This window comes from Crotalus tigris, unplaced genomic scaffold, assembly GCF_016545835.1.
Source record: "Crotalus tigris isolate CLP2741 ecotype Arizona unplaced genomic scaffold, ASM1654583v1 scf7180000018549.3470463, whole genome shotgun sequence".
NCBI classification, from domain to species: domain Eukaryota; kingdom Metazoa; phylum Chordata; class Lepidosauria; order Squamata; family Viperidae; genus Crotalus; species Crotalus tigris.
Window position 1 is genome coordinate 2,547,658 of NW_024097072.1, and position 25,021 is coordinate 2,572,678.

The window sequence follows — 25,021 nt, forward strand, 5'->3', positions numbered from 1 at the left end:
TCCCCATTAAACCAGGTAACTTACATTTTCCTTTGATTTTACCCCTGAAACAATTTAGATCTTTGGCTGTGTACAGCAAGGTGGTAGTTTGTCAGAGACTTGATCCCAATGTATTATTTAATTCTGCTCTCACAGTATTTTAATCAGACGTGTTAAATTTTCCTTTGAAAATAAGCTTCTGTTTCAGTTGTTAATGTCATATTTTCAGGAAATGTCTGAATTGGATAAAATTTGTTTCACTGAATTTGTTTTTAATTAAAGTTTCTAGAATGGCAGCCAAGTTAGAGTTCTTTTTTTCCTGCCAGAAAAAACAACAAAGAGTTTTATGGCATTTTGCATATTAATTATGGAACACTTCATCAGATATTGAAATTGGTTACTGATCAAGATAGCACAAAAACTATTGATCAGATTGTTTAAACCTGGACATTTCAAACTGTGTTCTGTAGAACCCCAGGGTTCCAGAGAACTTGATCAGGTACCGTGAGAGACTAAGAGCAAAAGTAATACAAAAACAACAGCAACACTCAAACATACCCAGTTTTTTTTTTACCAGTATAGCTTTGCCTTTGACCAAAGTTCTGGAATATTTTTTTTAAAAAACCCATGAATAGAACAAATAGAAAAATATGAGATCCCTGATGCAAAAGCTTAATCTAGCTTTGTTTGGCCAGCACATCTGGACACTGTGAAGTGGGAAGGCCTCTCTTTCAAAACTTCCTGTTCCTCCCTATACCTCCACTGCCATATTTTCCTGAAGATTTACCCCACTGAAAGAACCATCAACGTGGTCATTATAAAAGCACATCCCTTACCTTCTATAGAATCATTTATCCAGAACATCCCTTTCCTGATTGGGGTACTATTGGGACTCAGTCCATCGCTTCCCTAAGGAAAAGGACACACTAGGATCAAACTTCAACTAAATCTGGGGACCCCACCCTTGTTTTATAATAACTCCTGCAAATCAGTAGGAAATCCTCCCATGGATCTACATAGAAGCCAGTAGTAATTGGTCTTGAACTCGTGATAACTTAAAGACAAAATTGGTTATGCGAGAATCACTTGTGTTTATGAAAGACCATAGGCTCATTTAAGATTTTTTTTTAATGTTAAGCTCTGTACAAACCATTTTTAACAATATTTTAAATATTTATTTCGGTGATTCTGAACGAGGGATTGAACGTAGTCATATTTAGAATACATCCTCTCTCTCTCTTTTTTTTTTTTTTGATCAAGACCTTTCCTGCATGCAACTAACTGCACTGTACCTATATATATATCTTTTCTGCCTGGGCTAAGGAATTCCTCTTTTTCTAAGGATTTGAGATTTTAATACATTAATTTTGGAATTTTAACTATGGAATCTACTCAGAAATGCTTGTAATTGCATGGGTTAAAATTTTATTATATAAATTTGGAGCTAGTTATATAAATACATAGCTTCATATGTATCAGTAAACAAATTTCCAACAGCTACTTATTTTAATAAAGTTGAAGCATCTGAGAATCATGACCGGGAAATCACAATCCAAAGTTGTTACCTGTCAAGATGAGAAATAATGAATTCTGTCCAATTGCCAGAATGGGAAACTTATTTTTCCCTCTCTTGTTATATACTTATTACATACTTCTTGCACACATTCTTCTCATTTACCATACACTTTGTGCTTAATACAGTGTTAACTTTTGTATAGAAAGCATATGCAACAATCCTGCCACAAAGCACACAAATTCATACTTGGAAAATACTACAATCCTTTCCTCAGATAGCACACCTACTGGTGTGATAACCAATATGTTGTGTGGAATGTGATTGTGTGAGTCTCACAGAAACCTATTGGATATTTCCTCTGGTGCACCTGATAAAGACTGACTCTTCCTCCTTTCTCTATCTGTGCACCATTTTTGCAATTTTTCTATCAATAACTTAATATTTTGCTTGGATGTTTGGCATCATTTTTGTTTGTGTAGCCTAGCATATCTATCTATTTGTCCATTAGTCTCTCTATCTTTATCTGAATTTCGCTGCTCAACCGCAAAGGACTCTGGGCAGCCTACGAAACTAGCAAAAACATAAAAACAGATAAAAACATCAAATCAGTCAGCCCATACTCAAGTAATTTTATAAAATTTTTTTATAAGTAAAACAAAATGAAACAGGGGCCCTAACAAATAATAAAACACAACCCCAGGCCTCAGATCAAACATAGGTTCTCAAAGCACAAGAACCCTCCTCTTTCATGTGTATCTGTTTATACATGCACACGTTAAGAACAATGAAGCAATTCTCTCCTCTTATTCTACACTACAGTATATACCAGGGGTGTCAAACTGCCGGCCCATGGGCCGGATACGTCATGCCGAAACCATGCCCACCCCATTTCTGGCAATGGAAAAAAAAGTTGTGATATGTCACGACAAGTAACGTGATGTTGCGAGTTTGACACCCCTGATATATACTATCATAGCACTGTAGTCAGTTGAATAGGACACTCATTGAGGTTCAAACTTAGTGACCTCTTTGAGGATACGTCTTCTGCACACCCCATAACTATGTAGTTGGTGACAGAGCTGCAGACTCTTGACTATATTTTATCTACCCCCAGCAGACCTTAGACAGGGGCTCTCATCATCCTCTAATCCAATTTGCATTGTGTCATCATCATCGTTTGGAGGACTTCTCAGCTGTAATATATAGCATTGGTTTACAAACTGGCAAAGAAGGACAAATTCATTTGGGAAATTTCATTCTTCTCTCACTGCTTTCAAAGAGCTTGCTCAGTTTTTTTTACAGCCATAATGTGAATTATACTTCTTAAAGCAGAATGTTGTGCACCTGTTGTTTCTTTGACTCCATAAACTGATTTCAATAGGTGCTTGGTACTTCTTGTGTAGTGTCATGTCGCCATGGGCGAGGCATTCTTATTCCCGAATCTCTCTGTTCATCTCTCTTTTGACATTCCACTTGAGCAAATAATTCTTAAAGCAGCATTTACCTCTGGGAGACTAGTTGTCCCTCCGTGCTAAGAACGTGCCTGGCTCAGCAGAGCTGTTATTTTATTAACATCGTTTGAAGATTGTTTGTGCAACTCAATTGCCAAATCTTATTATTCCTGATTTTTATCTCATTGCTTGACATGCATGATAACTCCGAGGTGTCACCAATGAAACTCCTAAAGCTCTTAGATATAGGAGCAAAGGCTATTTATTTTCAGTTTCACAGTATCTGAGATCTTCCTCACCTTTACATCTTCTGTCTTTCAGCCTGGCTGTTTCTTTGCCACCCATTCTCAATTGACATGCAATGGAAAGTATATATGTACCCTAAATAGGTTTGCCATGCAGCTGGATTATTAATAGTGTTCTCCTACATAACCCAGTGATTGAGTCCACTGATGGTCAAAGGCTCGGTTCCCAAGTCATACTAAGCCATAAGGGAAAGAGGGATGTTTTTATTTGTTTAATATGAAGCTTGAATGCAGTCAGTGTGGCTGCTTAAAAAAATGTGGCTGGAAGAAGCCAAGGCTTACTACACTATGGAAATTTAATCAAATAATCACAGGTAGGCTTTGATTCTGAACACAGCAGAAGCAGCAGGGCAGGAAAACTTGATTCTGCATTGCCAGGCACGCGGTATACTTACTGCTTAGCATGTCTGCTTGAATTTATCATGTCAATTCTGGTGCCAACTTTAAGAACCTTTTGTTTCCTCTTTGCTCTATCATCTGGTGCTGACTGGGGCAGTAGCTAGGGTGGAGGAAAGGAATCCGGCACATATCTGCTAGCCTGGACATCCCATCATTTCAGAAGCTTCCCTCCCTCTTCCTCTTTTCAACCTCAACCTTCTAGTCCTGCCCAGTTCCTTGATCTTCCCAGCCTCAACTCTGCTGCTCAATTCAACCACCCACCAATCTTTGCCTTTCCGCCTTCCTTTCCCAGGAATTCAAAGAAGGGTGTTCATATCCCTCAGGTCCATTCATTTTTTTCTAACACCTTTCCTCCTTTACTCAGACATTAAAACATAAGCATGTATGCCAGCATGCCTACTTTTTAGGTTAGCGTTTCTCAAACTTGGCAACTAACATATGTGGACTTCAACTAATAATAATAATAATAAAGTTGGAAGGGACCTTGGAGGTCATCTAGTCCAACCCCCTGCTCAGGCAGGAAACCCTATACCATTTCAGACAAATGGCTGTCCAGTCGCCTCTTAAAAATTTCCAGTGTTGGAGCATTCAAAGCTTCTGGAGGCAGGTGGTTCAATTGGTTAATTGTTCTAACGGTCAGGAAGTTTCTCCTTAGTTCTAGGTTGCTTCTCTCCTTGATCAGTTTCCATCCGTTGCTTCTTGTCCTGCCCTCAGGCGCTTTGGAGAATAGCCTGACTCCCTCTTCTTTGTGGCAGCCCCTGAGATATTGGAAAACTGCTATCATGTCCCCCCTCGTCCTTCTCTTCCTTAAACTAGACATACCCAATTCCAGCAACCGTTCCTCATATGTTTTAGCCTCCAGTCCCCTAATCATCTTTGTTGCTCTTCTCTGTACTCTTTCTAGAGTCTCAGCGTCTTTTTTACATCATGGTGACCAAAACTGGATGCAGTATTCCAAGTGTGGCCTTACCAAGGCATTGTAAAGTGGTATTAATACTCGCAGAGTCGGCCAGCTGCCATACACATTTTGGATGCTTTTTCCTTTGAGGTCCCCAAATCTTCAATACACTTTACCACTGAAGTATAGCAACAAACCTTTGGCAATGTTATTTCCTAATTTTTTGCACCATATTAATATTAATAATAAAATAAAATACCAGCTAAGTCTTTAATTAGGCTTACCACACCCAAGAAGCTTAGCATCTCTGTAACCTTCTACACATGCCATCCACAGAAATACAGGCCTTCCTTACTCATTTCATGCAGTCACAGTATCATGTCCCTTTTGATTGTGTCCCTCAAAGAATAACCGTAACAACGACAGCACATTCCCGCTGGCCATCAAAGCTTTGCCACCCCAGCTCTGATCACCATTCTCCATTTAAAAGCATCACTATCTGCATAGGTTCACCTTATCTGGGGACCGGTATGCTTTATATATTCCAAACAAAGCACCTTGAGCTGTTTGTTTCTGAGACTTCTCCAACTCTATGATTGCTTGGTCACCTTTACAGAGTCGACATGCGAATTTACTTTGGTAATAGCAGCAGCAACAAATATTTCCCACACTGTCAAGCAAATATCCATCCTGCTTCAAGCAAAGCCATGCCCCCTGCTGCGGCATTTTCATCCTTTTCACAACAGATACCTATGGGGAATTCTAACCACGCTGAAGCAAACTGGAAAAAAAAAAATCAACCCGAAAGAAGGCACCAATTCTCTTCCTGCAACTAACGTAATAACAAAGGACACCTTTGAACTGCGAAAGAGGCAAAGGAGTTTCTCACCGGAAGATGCAATTTCATCTGGATTCAAGGATACCACTTCACGAGTTGGTTGTTCATAGAGGAGGAACTGGTAGCGGTGGTAACCACTTTCAGGGGGTGGTGTGGGCTGGAGGTAGTCTGGATACCAGAAATAAAAGTAAAATAAAATGCTGGTTGTATATGTGCGTATATGCCCCCTGAAAACATTTATCTAAGATCGAGACACAGCCACTTTGGAAAAGGAATGAGCCTACTGCCTTTTCTTAATAACCATCTTATTTGTTGAATTTATCTATACTGGGCCTCTTTGACTTATAGTTTTGCTGAGACTTTTTTTTTTCTATTTCTGAGGGATTTTTTTTTACACCTCTATAATTCTTAGTTTGTTTGTATTTATACACTACACCAGACGTAGGGGCTAGAATTCTTTATTTTCTTCAACTGCGATCCCTATTTAGAGAGGCATTATTAAACATTCCTAATAAGGAATATAATGATGGAAGCAAATGAGGATTAATGGTATAGATTTCAATCTTTCTTTAGAGCACCTGGTGTGTGTGTACAATCTCTGAACATGTTGCCACCCTTTCTCTTTATCTGGCTGTTTGCCATCAAGTTGCGAGAATGTGCTTGTCTTGTCTTTGTTGGAAAGAAACTCCCTTTAACCTCACCTGGTTTCCCCAACCACTTAAGCTGAGATTAGTTCCTTTTCTTTCCAAATCCACCTCTTGTTACCTCTCCTAACCCATCTTCCAGATGGATGACACGCAAACCCCAAAGCACTACCTAATTTTAGACTTATTCCAGTTTGTCTACCTCTCGCTATCATGCTCACAGGTATTTCTTTAAATAAAATAACTCACAATATGGGATTCTGTGTGGCTAATATAGGATTAAAAACAAAACAAGATAAACAATAAAGGCAAAACACACAATGTGATAAAAACAGGCTAAATAATAAATAGTAAAACGAGATTTCAAAACATGACGTATTCTAAATTATAAGTGAAGGATTCTCAATGTCCTAACCCAGTTCACAGGGGAAAACTTAAAAACTTAAGGAGGGCCAATTAGATTGGGTCACCAGAATCTTGGGAGGCAGGAGAACCCTGCTTTGACATGCTTTGTCAAAGAGCAGGCACCAGGACAAAAAAAAAAAAGAGAGAGAAAGGATGTTTTCTGGATCCCATTGATGGCATTAGAGGACCTGAAGTGTCAACCTATCAGCTCGTGTAGTAGGGGCAGATAATAACTGGAGATAGGTAGTCTCACAACTAACCTAGCTGAGCCGTGCTAGGTTTTATCATTTTAAATGTTGAAAGTCTATATGTAATTGTGGAGGGGAAGGTATAAATGTGAATCTAAATAAATGAATAAAGAATACTGTAACTTAGTTACGTTGGATTGAGGCCCCAACTGAAGAATTCCAGGCAAACCTTGGGTGTTTGTAGTGGGTTGGCTGCTGACCTGTATAAGCGCAATCCTCTATTTTAATGATGTTTCAATAATGTTTTCATTTGTGTTTGCCTTTTATTTTACTCTTGTTAGCCACCTTAAACACTGTCCTTTAATGAAAAAGCAGATAATTAATGCATTGATGTTCTTATCGCCATAATTCCCTGACCTGTAGGGAATTCTTTTAATATCTTTCTTCCCATCATTTTTTCATTATTAACCCGAACTCTCTAAGTTTCAACTTTGGGCCAAAATGGCCTTGCAAAAGAATAATTTGGAGGTGAGAAATGAATATTTTTTTTTCATCTTGCTTCTCTTCAATTGGATATTATTAGAGAGAAAAATATATTGGGAAAAATAGGCCATTTTTACATTAATTTCTCCCTGGGGAATGTAATCTGGTTTAATTGATTAATTAATCCAGTAATCCAATATACTCAGCATTCAGCTAATCATATAGGCTGAGTTTGTTTTTCATCCCAGGTTATAATGTGGTTGCCAATTTGTGTCTCAATATGATTTGAATACAGCTATAGAAATGCTAACGTACTTTAAAGCTATCCGTATATCATAGAGTTACATGAGTCTAACCTTTGTGAATGGTGGTGCATTATATAGAGACAGCTTTTAAAAAGGAAAATGATTACTTACTACTAGGAGGAAATGACTATTAGCAAAAGAGACTGAATGGCAAATTAAATATCTACACATTTTGGTCTAATGTGTTGTGTGAATAAAAATGTCATGCAAACATATCCTCTGACTGCATCAGGAGAGTGGCTTTTTTGTACAGTACATTGATATATGGTTAAAGAAATCATGGTTTATGGCAGTGTTTCCCAAACTTGACAATTTTAAGGCATGAGGACTTCAACTCCCAGAATTCCACAGGAATTAACTATGCTGGGTGGATTCAGATAGTAATAGCACTTAGACTTATATACCACTTCACAGTGCTTGTCAGCCCTCTCTAAGCGGTTTACAAAGTCAGCATTTTGCCCCCAACAATCTGGGTCCTCATTTTACCGACCTCAGAAGGACGGAAGGCTGAGTCAACCTTGAGCCGGTCAGAATCGAACTGCCGAATTGCTGGCAGCCAGCAGTCAACAGAAGTAGCCTGCAGTATTGCATTCTAACCACTGCACCACCGTGGCTGATATAACTCAATGAGCTATACATCCGTTCGCGATCCATATAATACCAACTAGTTCAATTTTAGCCCACAAACACAGCCAGTATCTATATTAATTGTACTTTTCATTATTTTTATTATTAACTCTTACAAGTTCATAACATATTAAAGATTCATAAGAAGATAAAAGGAAACATTCTAAATAGATTGTAGAAATTAAGAAAGATAAAATTAAAATAGGATATAAATGCAGCTACCAGAATACTAACGAACTAAAACTAAAAAACTGCTAAGTTGATAAGATACCCAAACATAGGATATGGAAATTCTCTGGAAAGAACAGGATAAGATATTTTAAATATTTTTTAACTTTTTTTTCCCCAGCATTGATTATTTTTTACATTTATATCATACTTTTGGCCACCTTTGGCCACCTAATGAGAAGGAAGGATTCACTGGAGAAGAGCCTAATGTTGGGAAAGATTGAGGGCAATAGAAGAAGGGGACAGAGAATGAGATGGCTGGATGGAGTCACTGAAGCAGTAGGTGTGAATTTAAATGGACTCCAGAAGATGGTAGAGGACAGGAAGACCTGGAGGAACATTGTCCATGGGGTCGCGACGGGTCGGACACGACTTGGCAATTAACAACAACATCATACTTTTGACCCAGGTCCTTTCTCATAACATCCCTGTAGAGTAGAGTAAGCTGAGGGAGTGATTGGCCTAAACTTGGTAAGATCCATGGCTGGATGGGTATTGGGAACTGGATCTTCTAAGCCTGTAACTAATTAAAGATAAAGTCACAACACTACCATAATGTTTGAGTTTAGGATAGCAACTGGTTGCTGTAGGGTTCATAAAAGCACTATTTTCTGTTTTTGCAGAACTGGCAAACTATATAATAGCTTTCCTCCGATAGCATGCATTTGACCATGACAGGGGCTTAAAACATATATTCCTGCCTGACAAGATGTTAGTTAGAAAGCAGGAATCCAGACCTCCCCATCAAGTTCCAACTTCAATCATCTCAACATTTCTAGCTAGTTTAGCTTCCATATGCTCTATCAATTGCATAGGTTGCCATAAGAACCAGCAAGAGGAAACTACACTTAATTTCTGAAGAGCTCAGATGTAAATGAAATCAGGGTATTACTTGCTGTCAATCTTTAATGCCTCACTAGTGGGTTGATGGCTTCCCCTCCCTCTGTGTTGTGAAAAAAAGAATCAAGTATCAAGCAGAGCTATTATGTATGCAGATGCTCCTTAATGGTTTAAAACCCCAATCTTAGCTCAAAGGGCATTTCAGATTGGATTCTAGAAGACAAGATGATGTAAAGAAATTGAAGAGATGAAATTCTTCATAGCCGAATCAAAAGGGGTGGGTGGGAGGTGGTACTCTTTCTTCTTGAATGTAACTATCACAAATTCACTTCCTGATGCACTTTTTTCACTTCAAAATTTTATGAGCAACAAAACGTAGCTTTCTTATGATTGTCCAGTCCTGCAAATCCATCAGCTGATGTAAAAGCCTTGCAGGTGGGGCTAGTGACACTGGAATTTTAAGAATATATTTTCAGCACTCCCACAATAAAATGGTTGACATGATGGATATGGCCTATCACAGCGTATCCATACAGCAGAAAACAAAGCAGAAGGCTATGGCCAGTTCAAATCGTATTTTCTAAGAGCTTATCTGGGACTCATATGAGACCCAAAGATATTGTTGAAGGTTAAAGTTATGCTATCTCGCATTGCAGTATGAATAAGCAGAAGGCACTAAACATCAAAGGATGCATTGATGGACTCATTATTACTTGGATGTTTTGAGGACCTCAAGTATAATCTGTGTCTACTTTACAGAGTAACAGGATTGGAAGGGACCTTGGAGTTCTTCTAGACCAGGGGTAGGCAACCTTGGCTCTTTTATGACTCAACTGACCAACTCCTAGAATTCCTGAGCCAGCCACGCTGAGGGGAAAGGGAGTGGTTTCCAAGCTGAGCCATGCTGGCTCAGGAATTCTGGGAGTTGAAGTCTGCGAGTCATAAAAGAGCTAAGGTTGCCTACCCCTGGTCTAGACCAACCCCTTGCCATGGCAAGAGATCCTATACCATCCAGGACAAATGGTTGTGCAATACTTTCTTGAAAACCTCCAATGAGGGAGCATCCACAATTCCAGGAGACAAGCTATTTCACTGATTAGCTGTTCTCACTCTTAGGAAATTCCTCCTTCATTCCAGATTGGGTTTCTCTTTAATGTAGAAACCACCTTTCTACTTTTCACTTTACGTGTGTGAACTTAGAAAAAATAGTCTTTGGGAAGCGGAATTAGATGCGGAAGATTATAGGAAGTAAGAGTAGGAAACGCTTTGCTTTTTCTGTGATAGGAAAGTATACCTATTGCATAACGATGGCTCTTCTTTTTGTATAAGATAAAGAAGAAGTCACAATCTGCTGTCCAGCTTGAGTGTGAAATGATTCTTCTGATTTGCTGGTCCGATGCTGACATTTCCTGGATTTTCTGAGCCTGTAGTCCTAGGAATCTTTCCTGTTATTATCTTCCCTCTCTGGAAATCTTGGAACCTGAACTGGGTCACCCAGAGCCTAGCCACACTATTCTGCACAGGACATTTCAAAGCTATTCTCTCTGCCATCTTTCGGAGAACCCATAGTGCATATCTTGGTTCTCAGTTTATTGGGGTCTCATTTTTACAAGGAGGTCAATGGTATGTATGCAGTAGTGTTTTTGAAAGCTAAGGCAACATCTTCTAGAACTGAATTTAAAAAAATAGAGTCAAATCTTGTCAGAATTTTGTCATGCTACCTTAAGAAGGGACATATTTGTTAAAATTCAACACCCTGCTTGTTTAAACAAGCTCAGAATCTATTGCTACTACTGTATAAAATGCCATCAGCAAATCTGTTTTGAATAGGCAAAACAAGTTCATAAAATACAGTGCAAGCTTTCAAAGTTTCTTGATTTTTTTTTTGTTTTCTTGGACCAGATGGAAAATACTTTAAAAATGGGGGTGGGAGTAGGGAAGGAAAAAAACCCCCTGATGTTTAAGCTTTGAATCTACATTTAGTTACTGTCTTGATGAAATACAGGAAATTTCAAATCAGATTTTGAGCTGATCTGCACTTAAGACTCACTTAAGGACTGATGGCATGAACAAGCAAATAAACAATGGCTGAACCTCCAATCCTTTACATGAATACAAAATCCACTTGTTTTACTCACACCAATCTCCATGGTTAGGCAAAGTGCACAAGTTCCTTGCTAGGTGGAAAAACCAGGCTGTTTTTACATTAAGCAAGATGTAAATTTAGATGGTGCACTCTGTTCAAGCAAATTAGGACAAATATACAGACCATGCCTCTTGAGTTCTTTCCAGTCCCTTTATTAGTAGTGGCCATAATAGGCACAGTATTTGTATTATACTCTGCAATGTATTGCATCTATGGCTAAATTGAGATTATCTATTGATGATGATGGTGGTTTTAATTTTACTTCACAGATTTTCAAATGTATCACTGGACTTCCTTCTTATTGGCTATATTTATGTGGAATGAAAATTTTGTATGCTACCAATACCTGTGGGCCTCACTAGAAAGATTACTTATTTCCACAAAGATCTTGGCAATTACATGGATCAATGTATAATAAAAAGGATTTTTTTTATTTCTAAGATTGAAAAGAGTTAGACATATTTGGACCTTTTGGATTGTAGATTAGATTTTGATACTGAGGTTCACTAATGTTTATCTTTATGGAAGAATCAGGCATGAGGAATTATTAAGAGAATTATTTTGAAAAAATTGGAAAAAGTTTTATATGAAGGATTACATACAAAACATTTTTGAAAAGGCAATCTACTAATCAACACGTTTACCTTTTGCACAGATTTTGTTATTTATTCAACAATAGTTTTTCTTTTTTAATTTGAAATGACCATATATTGTTTAATACTTGATATTGCTCTAATATCGAGTTAGATGTTTACTTTACTGAGTGTTACCTGCATTTTTAAAAGCAAAACAAATTCCTAAGGAATTTGTAATGTAAGGTAAAGACAGCAGAAGCAGACAGAAAAGTATAATGAGGGGAAAATATGCAAAATACTGTTATTCATACTTAGGAGTTTTTTTAAATGTATTATTGAAAATGAGGACAGACATTGGCTATGTAAAATAGATGGGTTTTGTTGGAAAATTACTGTGGGTAATTTCCAGGTTCGTGTGCATCCAGCACATTCCCAGTCACACTACATCAAGAACAGAGCAAACACACCCATCCCTCAGTACGAGTAGCCAGAATATAGTTTAATGTTTATTTATCAAATATAGAAATGGGGTTTCCCCATCTCCTGCCTGCCTGCCTGCCTGCAGCAGTGTTTTTATATGGAAATTGCTCTAATAACCATACCTACTTCCGTTCCTATTGGAGAAGTAGCTTTTTGGACCTTATAAATCCTGTGAAATGCGTAAGTGTCTCTTTCCAATCTGTTACCATGCGGAGATAAATACTTCCTTTTCTATAGGAGATGCTCTTTCATGAAATCAGTTGAAAGAGGTGGAATTTGGGAATGGCTTTTGTGCTGGTGGTGTCACACCTCAGCATGAACTTCAATTAGGTTGCACTAGAGACTAAAATAATTTGCAGCAGCATCAGAATTACCTGATGCTTTAAAAAAAAAAAGATCCAGGAGGGGGAAAATGAGGTGTTTTGGGATCATTCCTATGTAAGAGAACAGTTTTACAATTTCCCCGTTTCTTAACAGACAAAAAAAAAAAAAAATCTAGCTGTTGAATGACAGTGACCAATGGGATTCATCTTGATGTGCTTTGAATGGATCTGGCCTTCACTGATTTGCAGGCAATCAAGATCACACAATCACACACATGAACAGGGATCCATACTTCCTATACAACTATAGAGACCTCTGTAACAGATACCGAATGATACACAGAAGTTCTTAGGAAGTATTGAGGGCTTCTGCTTACCTGCTAATACATGACCTTGCAGGTTCCCCGTCTTCAAATCAGCACCCTGAAAAGAGATAAATTGTGTTAAATGGAACCAGCTCTTTTCCAAGATTTCATAAATGTACATATTGTGTAGATTTTGTTTAGAAGAATATGAATAGGCGGGCAGAAAAAAGGAAACAGAGTTCGCATTCACAGCTATTGCTACCTGAAACAAAAAATACACAAGCAGCAAATTCACAGCCAAGGTAAAGTCCTGATCCAGGGATCTTCAAACTTGGCTCTTTTATGAGTTGCATTGTGACCTCAACAATACTAATTAAAGGGGTGACCCAGTTGAAAGGCTTCAGTTGAGTATGGAGCTAGTGAGGATGCAACCAACATATTTCAAAGCTGGTGTTGCATGCATGAAATCACACCTAACTCTTTTTTATTTTTTTTGCTCCATTTTGAACTCTCAGAACCAAGACGGGATTGATATGAAATAAATGAATTATCTCCCCACGGCGGACAAAGAAGGCTGTTTGACTAAAAAACAGGAATCTTACTTTGTCCTTATCAACTTAAGTACAATTTGTAACAACTTCCCATACTAAGAGATTAAAATGTCCTTTACAATGATCTTGTTAGGGGAAAAAATGAAATGATATTTCGCCTGATTAAAGTTGTCTCAAGTTTGCTTAACTTAACTTCACTTTACTTGTTTTTTTTTTCTTCTAAAAATTGCCTGACACTTTGTTTTGTGCCTAATCAATACAGCAAAGATGGGGAGGGGAAACCTGCTGGTGGGAGCTATAGTTTGCTTGCTAATTTATATTTAAAGTGTCGTGGCTTTATAGATGGCAGCACAGCACTCTGTGGAATTCTCCTGAATCACAGGCTGTGCTGTTACCATGTCACAGAGGGAGTGACAGACTGGTAGCACTGGACCTGTTGTCTGGGCTCCAGGTTGCTAGGAAGGCTGCAAATGTTTTCCTTCCTTCCTGTGCATACAATGTGAGGCCATTGTATGCACAGGAATTCAGGCAGTAGCTAATTATTTTCTTTGCCAAAAAGGTCGCCGTGGTTTTAAAAACAAGTAAACTAGTACACCAAAAAGGAGGTAAAGTATGAGGAAAGAAAAGGGAAATATGCAAGGACAATGCACATATTTGTCAGCTGTATCCCGAAGAGGTATTCATTGAAAACATTTCAGCTCTGTCAAAGACCATTTAGGTATTTAACACATGATGCTGAAAAGTGCATTTAACTTTTTCTCATGTTTTTTTTCTTTCTTTCTGTTAGATGTGCATGCCTTTAAGGGGAAAATTGTTTAAAAGGTATCGAATGGGCTCTAAAGCCAAACTCATCTTGATTTGAATAGAAGTTAATTTAACTGTAAAAAGCATTTTGCAGATCTGTTTTCAGAATTATAGGCTTGAATTTAATCATAATTAAAATTAAAACAGTGATATGTGTTTGATTAAGTGTTTTGAAAATATATTAAATTGTAATCGATAATAGTTTATATGTGGCATAAAGTCATTTACAAACAAAAAGGTAAGAACAATGAACTACCACCAATTTATTACTGTATTATCATTAAACCTACTATGCCCATTAAAAAGGCAGAACATGTAAAGTTAATAATAATTTCACAAGTCAACACAGCCATGAAGATTTATATCATCTATTTCTAGCAGCAGAATAAAATCATAACATTGGAAGAGACACCAAATAGGTCTGTTCAGTGATGTAAACAAATTAAACCATCCACAATAGATAGTTGTCCAGCTTCTGCTTACATGCATCATATAAAGAGAATAAGAGATATTTAAGTAGCTTAGCACAGTATACATCTTGATATTCAGTTTCTGATTGAAAGCCTGTGGTCACTTTGAATTCAGTATGAGTGTAAAGGATATCCCATTAATATACAGTGGCAAATTCCCAGTTGATTTTAGTAGTTATGGATTATTTGTTAAGTGACAGTGCATTCCTACGTAGGGCTAGAAATACCTTAAGCGCTTAAGTGTTTATTGCATTCTCAGAGGATTGTCAATGCTTTTTCAGTTCTATACAGCGATGCTATCTAAAAAGCTCGGGCCAGCCCACAGCTTTGTAAATACTCTTCACAGCAGATTACAATGAGGTGGATGCATTTTTTTTAGACCAGATATATTATCTTTGCACTTCATTCTTAATCATACAATTTTATCAGTCATCAAAATTCCTTCTGCATGAAAAATATGCTGCAAGTTTAGGTGAATGTTAGTTCTAATGTTTTGTTCAGTCTGCAAGCAAAGTGTTCCATATATTGGCATTAAGGTACATAAAGGTTGGGACATTGTGCTTAAACTAGGTATGATGGTGGCAGAGCCAACTTTGATCTCTTTTCTCCTTTATAAACATACAGGTTTCTGATACTCTACTATTTAGAATGGGAAGAAACCTGATAACACTGATTGCAAGTCAGTTTAGCAAAAAAAAAAAAAAAGATTCTTATGATTAAAAAAAAATCTTCAATCTACCAGAAGTAGATAATTTATTTATCTCCTACTGATAGGCTGAAATAATTATAAAACAAAAATATAGCAGAAAACATTACAGCAGGATTAGCAGTATTAAAGAATAAGGAATTCATATGGCATGATATAATATAATTTAATAATATATGGTGTTTGTTGCACTAAATGCACCTGTCCTGTGGAACTTCCTGCCATACCTGTTGCTACTTTAAAGTCTTCCCTCCCATCCAGCTCTGATAAACCATATCAGTTTTGATTTGCAACATCTCTTATTAATCCTGTAGTATGGACACACCTCTTTTCTACCAAAAAGATTCAAGTCTAACTTGATCCAGTAAGTTATCATTAGAAATAGTATGATGATAATCACTTCAGATAACTAGCCCAATTTTTCAAAATATACTGAATAAAAAAAGAAAGTAGTATGAATTATGGTTTTTTGAACTACTATGCCTTATTAAAAGTACCCACTTTTCGGCATCGTTCCAATGCTTTTAATATTTTTACAATAGCAATTAAACAGGAAAAGTCCATCACCAAACACCTAAAAAAGTTTCAATTAATTTCTGCCTGTCACAAGGGTACTGAAATCATAACAACAAAAAATGGCAATAGTGTTTATCAGATGAGATGCTATTTTAATGTTGTATTCCAAATTGGCATGTAGCTAAGCAAAAAAGATCTCATGTAGAATATCAAATCTATTAGTTACCAATCTGATGATGGAATCACCATTTTATGGAGAGAATGGCATAGGAAAACAAACCAAACCAAACCAAAATGTTTAGCAAAATAAATGTTTATTTATTTATTTCAAATACTGCATTACAGTATAAATTTTGAATAAGTAAATAAAAAATTCAATAGATTTCTCTATCTTACTGTGCCTTTTTCACATATAGAATTATAATGAATAATATGCTTCTGATGAATACCTGCTATTGTATTAAATCAGAACTGTGGGTAACAAGAACATATCTTGATAGTATACATAAAACAAAAAAAAAAACAAAAAAAAATCCTGGCATCTTATGATAATAATCTCATGAAGCCCAGAACCTTTACACAGAGAAGTCTGGTAGTAGTGCACAGTGGTAGTCTAGTTACTTGCCCAAACTTCACATATCAGACAAGATAATCATTTGTCTACTATACACAGAATAGCTGGTTGCATCTTAGGGTCTTTCAAATGTGGTTATGACTACAACTTAGTCACTATAATCTAACAAGACCCAGCAGAACCAACTGACCTGGAATAGTGTAGCTCTAACTAAATAATATACTTACCTCTACATTGTTCTAATAATCTGGAACCAAATTATTTGGGAAGTATCACACTACCAGCCAATTTTGCAAGCTTATCACCATATAATAATAGAAAAGAGAATGATTTGTGGCATAGAAACACATTTTAAACACCATCAAAGACTAAGTGAATATGACTGCTTCACGACAACAATACATTTGCCTTGTTTTGCAAATTAGCATTAGATGCTCAATTGTACTGAAGTATTTTGTGGGCTGCATTTTAACCGCTCCCATCAATACCTTTCTAATTTTGAAAAGAGCGACATAGTTGACTAGTCTGTCTTGAAATCTTACGAGCCAAATTAAAAGGCATGCTGTTTTGAAAACTGTATTTTTTTGCAGTGAGTTATGCTACAGTACTGTTCAATTAGACATACCATTTGGGCTATATAAATCAAGATAACCATCTCATGGACTCATCTTCAGTCCAGTTCAAAATGCCTAAGCTTCATAAGCAAATACAATTCCTGGGAAAAATAGTTTTATTCTGAAGGTTAATTCAAATAGTCTGCTGCTAAGAAACATTTAACCTATGGCAACCCCACAATGGGGTCATACTATGGGTAACTAACTAGGTCATATGAAGTGATTTATGCATAGCATAAAGGAAGGCATTTGCTTGAGTTGAGCTCAGCTCCTGGTGACTTCATAGGCACAGCCATGTAACTTTCTTGGCAACAGTAAGGAAGTTATCTTCTTCTGGAATATTTCTATCAACTTCCTTGTCTAGTTCTGGGAATTCTAAATGGTCTCCCATCCAAGTACTACATGGATCTGACTCAACTTAACCTTTGAAGGTAAGCTGAGGCCATCTATAAAGAAAGGATGAGCAAACAGATTAAATCATGCTAATAATAACTGTGCCATGCCAAATCATTTCAAAACTAGTTAAGTGGCAGTTTCAGTTGACACCGAATCATTCATTTAGAATTAATGGATCTAGGTCAATAGAGCAGGCTGATCTGAAATGGGACCCTTCTTGTGAGGGAGGGGGTGGGACAAAGTATTACTAACTCTTGTTTCTTTTATTTCAATTGAGTTTGTAACTAACATACTTATAACAGTTGTATGTTCTTCAAGCAAAATTTATTTCATTTGATGATAGCTTGAATGAGTCATATCTACTTCTGTACTTTTCTGGTTTTATGGCAGTGTCAAGGATTTTATCTGAGCATCCCTATAATATATTAATACAAATCCTTATTGTATTGTCAAATAATTTAGCAATATACTCCTAAACCCACAAAGAGGGACATTTCCTTCAGTGATATTTGATGCCTTGCCTTTCCCTTGAAGATGATGGAAGAGAGATTTCACAAAATCCCACAAAGCCCTTAGGAACAGCAGTAGCAGTTAGACTTATATACTGCTCCATCGTGCTTTACAGAATGCTCTGAGTGGTTTACAGTGTCAACATATTATCCCCAACAATCTGGGTCCTCATCTTAACCAATCTCGGAAGGACAGAAAGCTGAGTCAACCTCGAGCTTGTCAAGACCGAACCCCAGACTGAGGGCAGTGTTTGCCTGCAATACTGCATTCCAACCAATGTGCCACAGCTTCTATCACGCATATGTATGCATATGCTTGGACTCAGAGATTGAATCAATGATATGTGCTCTTCTCAGATGCACTTGGCACCTAGTCTTAATTTCCCCACTTATTAAAAGATGCTCTGGCGGTGTGCAGTAAGATGTAGTTCTTTTTCTATGAAGGGAAAAGGCTAGAGAAATCTCCTAAAAATGCACATATTTTTCCCTAGCAATTGCAATTAGGAGATGCAAGGTGTGACTAGTTGGATCATCAATTTTGATATTGGTTTATGAAGCTCTAAAGACCCTTTGTTAATGTTTACTATTATTATTACCATTATTGTTGCTATTTGTTTTAGGTGATTTCTTATTGTTCTTTTGATCTATAACTGTACATTTAACAACTAAATAAATAAACATCTGTTACTTTGCATGTTCAGCCATCAGAAGATAAAACTCCTGATCGTTTTTTTGCCGGTTTCTTAGAACAATAGTTATCTCCAGGGCCCATGACAATTACCATCAGCGTTCGGATCTTACATTAGTCATATTGCCTTTATTAAGAATGCTAAGGCAAAAATCCTTTCATTTTTATCTGTGTGTAAATTACATTAACATGCAAGTTGTTAATAGGCTGATGTAAATAAGATCACCAACTCCTTGTAAGTCTCAAGGAGTTTGAGATTACTCTCCTGCCCTCCTTGATAAGAAAACCAAAAGTTTCATAGCTTCAATTCATTCACTACAGAAAGTGGATGCCGTCCTCCTATTTTGGAGACCCAGGGTCCTGGCAGTGGCGTAAAGCAGTTCCTCATTTCACTTCAATTACTAACTGCAAACTGCCCGCCCACTATGGAGCATCCATGTCCCTCATTGCGGCCTCCTCTTGACCCCTGCCTCCATCAAGGGTCAGCAGCATATTTCTGTGAGTGCAGCAAGAGATGGTTTAATCTTTTCATCCACTTCTTCCCATTTATCGGGAAGAATAAATCATTTTTCTTTAGCTGCCAAGTGCAGGAGGGAAGAGTGAAAGATGGAGTCAAGCTTTCCGTCTGGAGTTTGTCTCATCTGAAAACAATTTCCTGGTATCTGTTCCCGGCTTTAGGATGGGATGGCGAGCTATCCATTCTCATGAATGCACTCCTGAACTTCTCGGAACAACCAGTATATAGAGGAATATTTCAATAAGAGAAATAAAAAACTTTCTCTGGTGTTAGAGAAGCCTTCTGCTCCAGAACATCCAGTGCTTATGGGTGTTGATTTAACTTAATGCGTCTAAACTGTGGAGTTTGTCTTGCAGAAATAAAAGCATCACTTGGTGAAAGGTCCTTAAACTATCCTGATGCCTGATTAAGTCTACTACTGAGGCAACAGTTTAAAGATGATAATGAAAGAAATGTATTGGAAAGTCTTTAATTAGTACAAAGCTAGCACCTATTGAACCTAAAGGGCATCTTTCTCAAAACAATATCTTCAACAACAGCTCAATTTTATATGATTCTTATTATAAGCTCTTGTTATAAGCTTTTTATTCTATACTGTCATTTGTATTTTCACATTGCTTTTTGCAAATTTTTTTTCATGTAAGAAAGGTAGAATATTAATATCTTACACAATGAACTGTAGTTAATAAATAAGTGCAATTCTTTGGAAATTCCTAACAGCATCAATATCAGAGTAATCTGATTCCTACTAATTATTTCTTGAGATAAATATTTCAGGATACTACACCAACAAGATTTATATTCAAAGGGCTTTTTTTAAAGGTTGTTGATGTATATAATATCTTGAATTTTTTCATTAAGTATCATTAGAGGTGAATCCAGTGGAACCAGTTTTTTAGGAAATATGTTGAGGGCTGTACTGTTTGATTGTGTATTTCATGTGATCCACAACCTGTTGGGAGCATCTGCCTTTTAAAATTCTCTCTCATGCAATCAAAAATTCTGAATGAAGTAGCCAAAGCCCCTTTAGGCCCTTCTGAATGAGACACCACTTATATGCTTGATAATTTTTGTTCTCTAATCCTCTTGTTCTCTAAGTCCCCAAGGGAATTTAGAAGTGTCCTTTAAAAAAGTAAAAGGAATGGCTGGAGAGGAAGAGGGAGAAGGGATGGATGGATAAGTGTGTTCCAGGCTTCAATCACTGGCATTAAACAAGTGTTGACTCTTCTTCCATAGGCTTCTGGTAATTTCACAAAGACACATCCATACACTCATAGAATTTGTATTAAGCGGGTTTCAGTTGACAATTTTTTTTGCTGCTGATGCAATTAATTAAATAATTACATTTAAATAAATAGGTATATTATCAAAACCTTATGGGATATGATGACTTATTGTTATACCAAAATGTAATAAACCTAAAACTAAAGCTGCAAGCCGGTAAAAGAAGGAATGTCTATCTTAATAATTACAACCATTTGTCTGAAATGATATAGGGTTTCCTGCCTAAGCCGGGGGGGGGGGGTTGGACAAGAAGACCTCCAAGATTCCTTCTAACTCTACTATTCTATTCCCAATGTCTCTACTGACTCTTGTCTCTAGAAAAGTGCAGAGAAGAGCCACAAAGATGATTAGGGGGCTGGAGGCTAAAACATACGAAGAACGGTTGCAGGAACTGGATAGGTCTACTCTAGTCTAACCAAGAGAAGGACTAGTATTTGAGGGGTTGTCACAAAGAAGAGGGGGTCAACCTGTTCTCCAAAGCATCTGAAGGCAGGACAAGAAGCAACGGATGGAAATTAATCAAGGAGGGAAGCAACAAAGAAGTAAAGAAGATTTTCCTAACAGTGAGAACAATTAACCAGTGGAACGGCTTGCCTTCAGAAGTTGTGGGTGCTCCAACATTGGAGGCTTTTAAAAAGAGATTGAACAGCCATTTGTCTGAAATGGTATAGGATCTCCTGCTCAAGAGGGGGTTGGACTAGATCACCTCCAAGGTCCCTTCCAACTCTATTAGTCTATGTTCTAACTTCATTTTCTAGTACTTATACATTCCAGAATTAGAAAAACAAAACTTCAACAGGACAGTCTTAAATTCAAATATAGCTTTAAACGTATCTTTTTATATTGCAAAGCAAAAAGCAAACAAACTGAAAAACTCAAGCCTAAATCAAAATCTTACAATGTGTCAAATGGATAAAGCATCTCAGTTAAGCAGATGTATAGAACAATCCTCTGCCTGCTATGAAAAAAGCCCCATTGTGTTCACAACAGCTTCCTCCCCGCTAAAAATAAAGAATTTCAGCCTGAGATTGCAGTTCTAGTAATTGAACACAGGTCCAATCAGCAGAATGGTAAATTCTTTTGTGTTATTTATTTTTACTGCTGTAAAGTATGAAGAATAGAAAAGAAAGAATCCCACTGAATTTTCAAAAGTCCCAAAACAATGCTAAAGCATCACCACCAACATGTTAATTTAAGGAATCTCTCTGTAATGCCACATACTCTCGCATGACTCATAGCTGCTTAACTATCACTGATGATAAATTAAAACTAATAAAAAAGTTATGTTGACCATAGTTTATGTACCTCCCAACAAAGCTGAGCAGTTCACAACATGTCTATTCATCCGTCCGTCCGTCCGTCCATCCATCCATCCATCCATATCTATCTATCTATCTATCTATCTATCTATCTATCTATCTATCTATCTATCTATCTATCTATCTATTATAGAATCATAAAGTCATAGGGCTGGAAGGGCCTTCTACTCCAACTCACAGCTCAAGGCAGGAAACCTTATACCAGTGCTGACAAACCTATGGCATGCGTGCCAGAGGTGGCATTCAGAGCTCTCTCTGTGGGCATGGGTGCTGTCACCCCAGCCCCTCCTCCCCTGCGGCCCCCTCCTCACCAGCACCCCCTCCGGAGAGTCACCCTGGGCGTGGCCCATGCGAAGCAGCACAGCCAAGGACATGGCAGCCAGGCAGCGGAGACAAGACTCCGCCCTCGAGCCCTATCGCACATAGACGATGCTCCAGGGTGTGGGCGGAGGGTGTGGCTGCCATGGTGCTGCTGGGCCACCTGGGTGATCTGCGGCAGGCCATGGAGGCAGTGGGTGGCCCCAAAGGGTGGGGCGGGGTGGGGGCAGGGTGGTTTTTGGGCACTCGGTTTCTAAAAGGTTCGCCATCACTGCCTTATACCATTCTGGACAAATGGCTCCCAATCTCTTCTTAAAAACCTCCAGTGGTGGAGCACCTACAACTCCCGGATGATTAATCGGTCTCAGTGTCAGAAAGTTTCTTCTTACTTCTAAGGTTGGGTCTCTCTTCAACATTATTTCTTGTCCTGCCTTCTGATTCCATGGAGAATAAGTCAATCCCCTTGTCTGTCTGTAGCTATCCATCATGTGAAAAAAGCTTGGGGTGGGTTATTCAGAGCAGGGTCCATGAATAAAAGTCACCTTGCCCCCATTTCTCTGCAAGAGATCATTCCAAAAGAACAAGACTGTTCTTGCTACTGTTGCAAGCAAGTAGGGAACAGAGAATTAGGCAAAGGGATGATGGCTTTCTACAAGGCAATGATTCAGGATGAAGGAAAGTGGGTGTGGGAATTGACACAATCACTGGCAGCAGCCCAGGACAAACAGTGACTGATTGATTGGACTGTGAATGAAAAGAGAGTTGTGTGTTATCTCTCTCCCCCACCCCCAAAATCACGTAGCACTGGAAAACCAAGAGAATGAGTAATACACGAAGCGGCCCAAAATATAGTACAGCACCTCATTTCGTGGACTGCTAATTCTCAGTTGGGCTTCATTCCATCATATGGTTGCATTGCACATTGATGTGATTAAGTGTCTGGCAATATTAATTGCAAAATAAGATGGTACAACTCCATTATCTGTCTAGTTATGGTAGATTACTACCGGAAAACATTTTATATATTTATCTGTAAATCATTACTTTTCCTTTTTGTTTGGTCACTTCCTCACAATTCCCTCACCATGAATTTGTTTAACTATATTTAGAAGATTCATGACACAACCTTTGTCTCACTGCCAGCCCACTGTGAAAGCAGCTTAAATTTATTCTCAACTGTTCCAGATTGAAAGTAGATTTTCAACCTCTCCTGACACGGCTCTTGGTGTATATACAATCTACGATGCCTCATTCAAAATTTGGTAATTACACAGTCAGGGGATGCCCTGGCTCCTCCCCATGACTAGGCACTTGACCACCACAGAGGCATCTGTCTGGGCAATGCCTTACCCATTCTTACAGCTCTCTTCGGATAGTATATGGGATCCTTATATATGCTACTATGCCGGTCTTGCAGAAATGACTATAGTATAGTAACAATATAATAATGATACAGAATAAAACAATAATTTATAGTTTTAATGTTTCAGTATTTTATATTGGTGTTTCATCAATTGTATGCAAACCTAGAATTACCTCCAGGTGGGATGGGTGGCCATTTAAGTTTAATAAATAATAGTATTATTAAAATGTGTTCAATGATCTCCCCAAAGACTAGTAGATCCAAAGAATGTCTCTTCCCTGGCTGGGCACCAGCACAAATCTGAAAGCTTGCAAGGCTAAACCTCTAGTCCTGGTGATTGACTCAGATTGGATCCTGCAACAATATCCTGAAACACATATATTTGCCTTCATTCACATACCTAATTCCCTCAATGGTTTATCATATGGTTTAGCCTCCAGACCCCTCATCATCTTTGTTTTTCCTTTCTGAACTCTTTCTAGGGTCTCAACATCATTTTTATATTGTGGTGATCAGAATTGGATGCAGCATTTCATGTGCGGTCACTCCAGTGCAGTATAAAGTGGTACTATCACTTCACGTGATCGTGAAACAATCTCTCTGTCATCACCCCCCCTAGTCATGTAACTAGTGATATGGTTTCTGATTCCCCTGCCGCCGCCAAATGCTTGGTTTGTTTGAAGTAAAACTTCACTCCTTTATAACAATCATGAAAGACAGAAGTGTGGATAAATAAGAATTAGTAAAACTTATATGGGCAAGCTGGGTGATGTGTATTTGATCAAATCTCCCATATGTCTTCTCAGTGCATTGTTCCAAGGTATTGATGGTGGTGCTATAAATCACCTATAAGCCATAGGAACACATTCTCCTGACTGCCCTCCCCACAAAAACCCCTCTCTTTAAACTGGGACAAGTGTACTGTGAAATGCAACAGATTGAGAAAAGTATTGGTAGAACCCCACCCAATGTCTAATATTTTTCCTGACCAAGCTGGCTGAAGTGGACTGGGGTGGTAAAGTTTGACTTCATAGTGTCATTCTTATTCTGTACAGGTAACGGGCCATAAGCTTCTAGATGCTTATGAAATTTGACAGGTTTTTGAATGTGGGATGCTCCTGATGCTAGAGATGCATATTGATGTGCTTATTGACTTATGGAACAAGGGATTATGGTCTGATTATGGTCATTGTAATTGCACTTTTCAGTCCAATGGAACCTAGGACTCTTTTTGTTTTTGGTCCTCTGAAGGATGAAGCTAGCCAGGAGATAGCCAGAGCATAAATTATGTAAGCTCTGTCTTGAAAATGATTGCACACATAATATATAATTATGCCCAACATATGGTATGGAGACCAAAAATTGTTTTGCAGCTTCCACTGCATTGTCAAGTAGCCATCCAACCAAATATTTTAAGATGGTCAAAGCATTCAGCCCTGCTGTGACAAATCAGTGAG

At 37.9% G+C, this 25,021-nt stretch overlaps 1 protein-coding gene across 2 annotated transcripts in view; it reads right to left on the reverse strand.

Annotated features, from left to right (window-relative positions):
- The window catches only part of PEBP4 (phosphatidylethanolamine binding protein 4), a 160,424-nt gene that overhangs the window by 14,289 nt on the left and 121,114 nt on the right, over positions 1 to 25,021 (reverse strand). For both annotated transcript variants that reach the window (XM_039354297.1, XM_039354296.1), the window contains exons 5-6: positions 13,008 to 13,053; positions 5,438 to 5,554 (exon numbers count right to left, since the gene is read on the reverse strand). In XM_039354297.1, the coding sequence (XP_039210231.1) occupies positions 5,438 to 5,554; positions 13,008 to 13,053 (163 nt within the window). The remainder of the gene's footprint in view (positions 1 to 5,437; positions 5,555 to 13,007; positions 13,054 to 25,021) is intronic.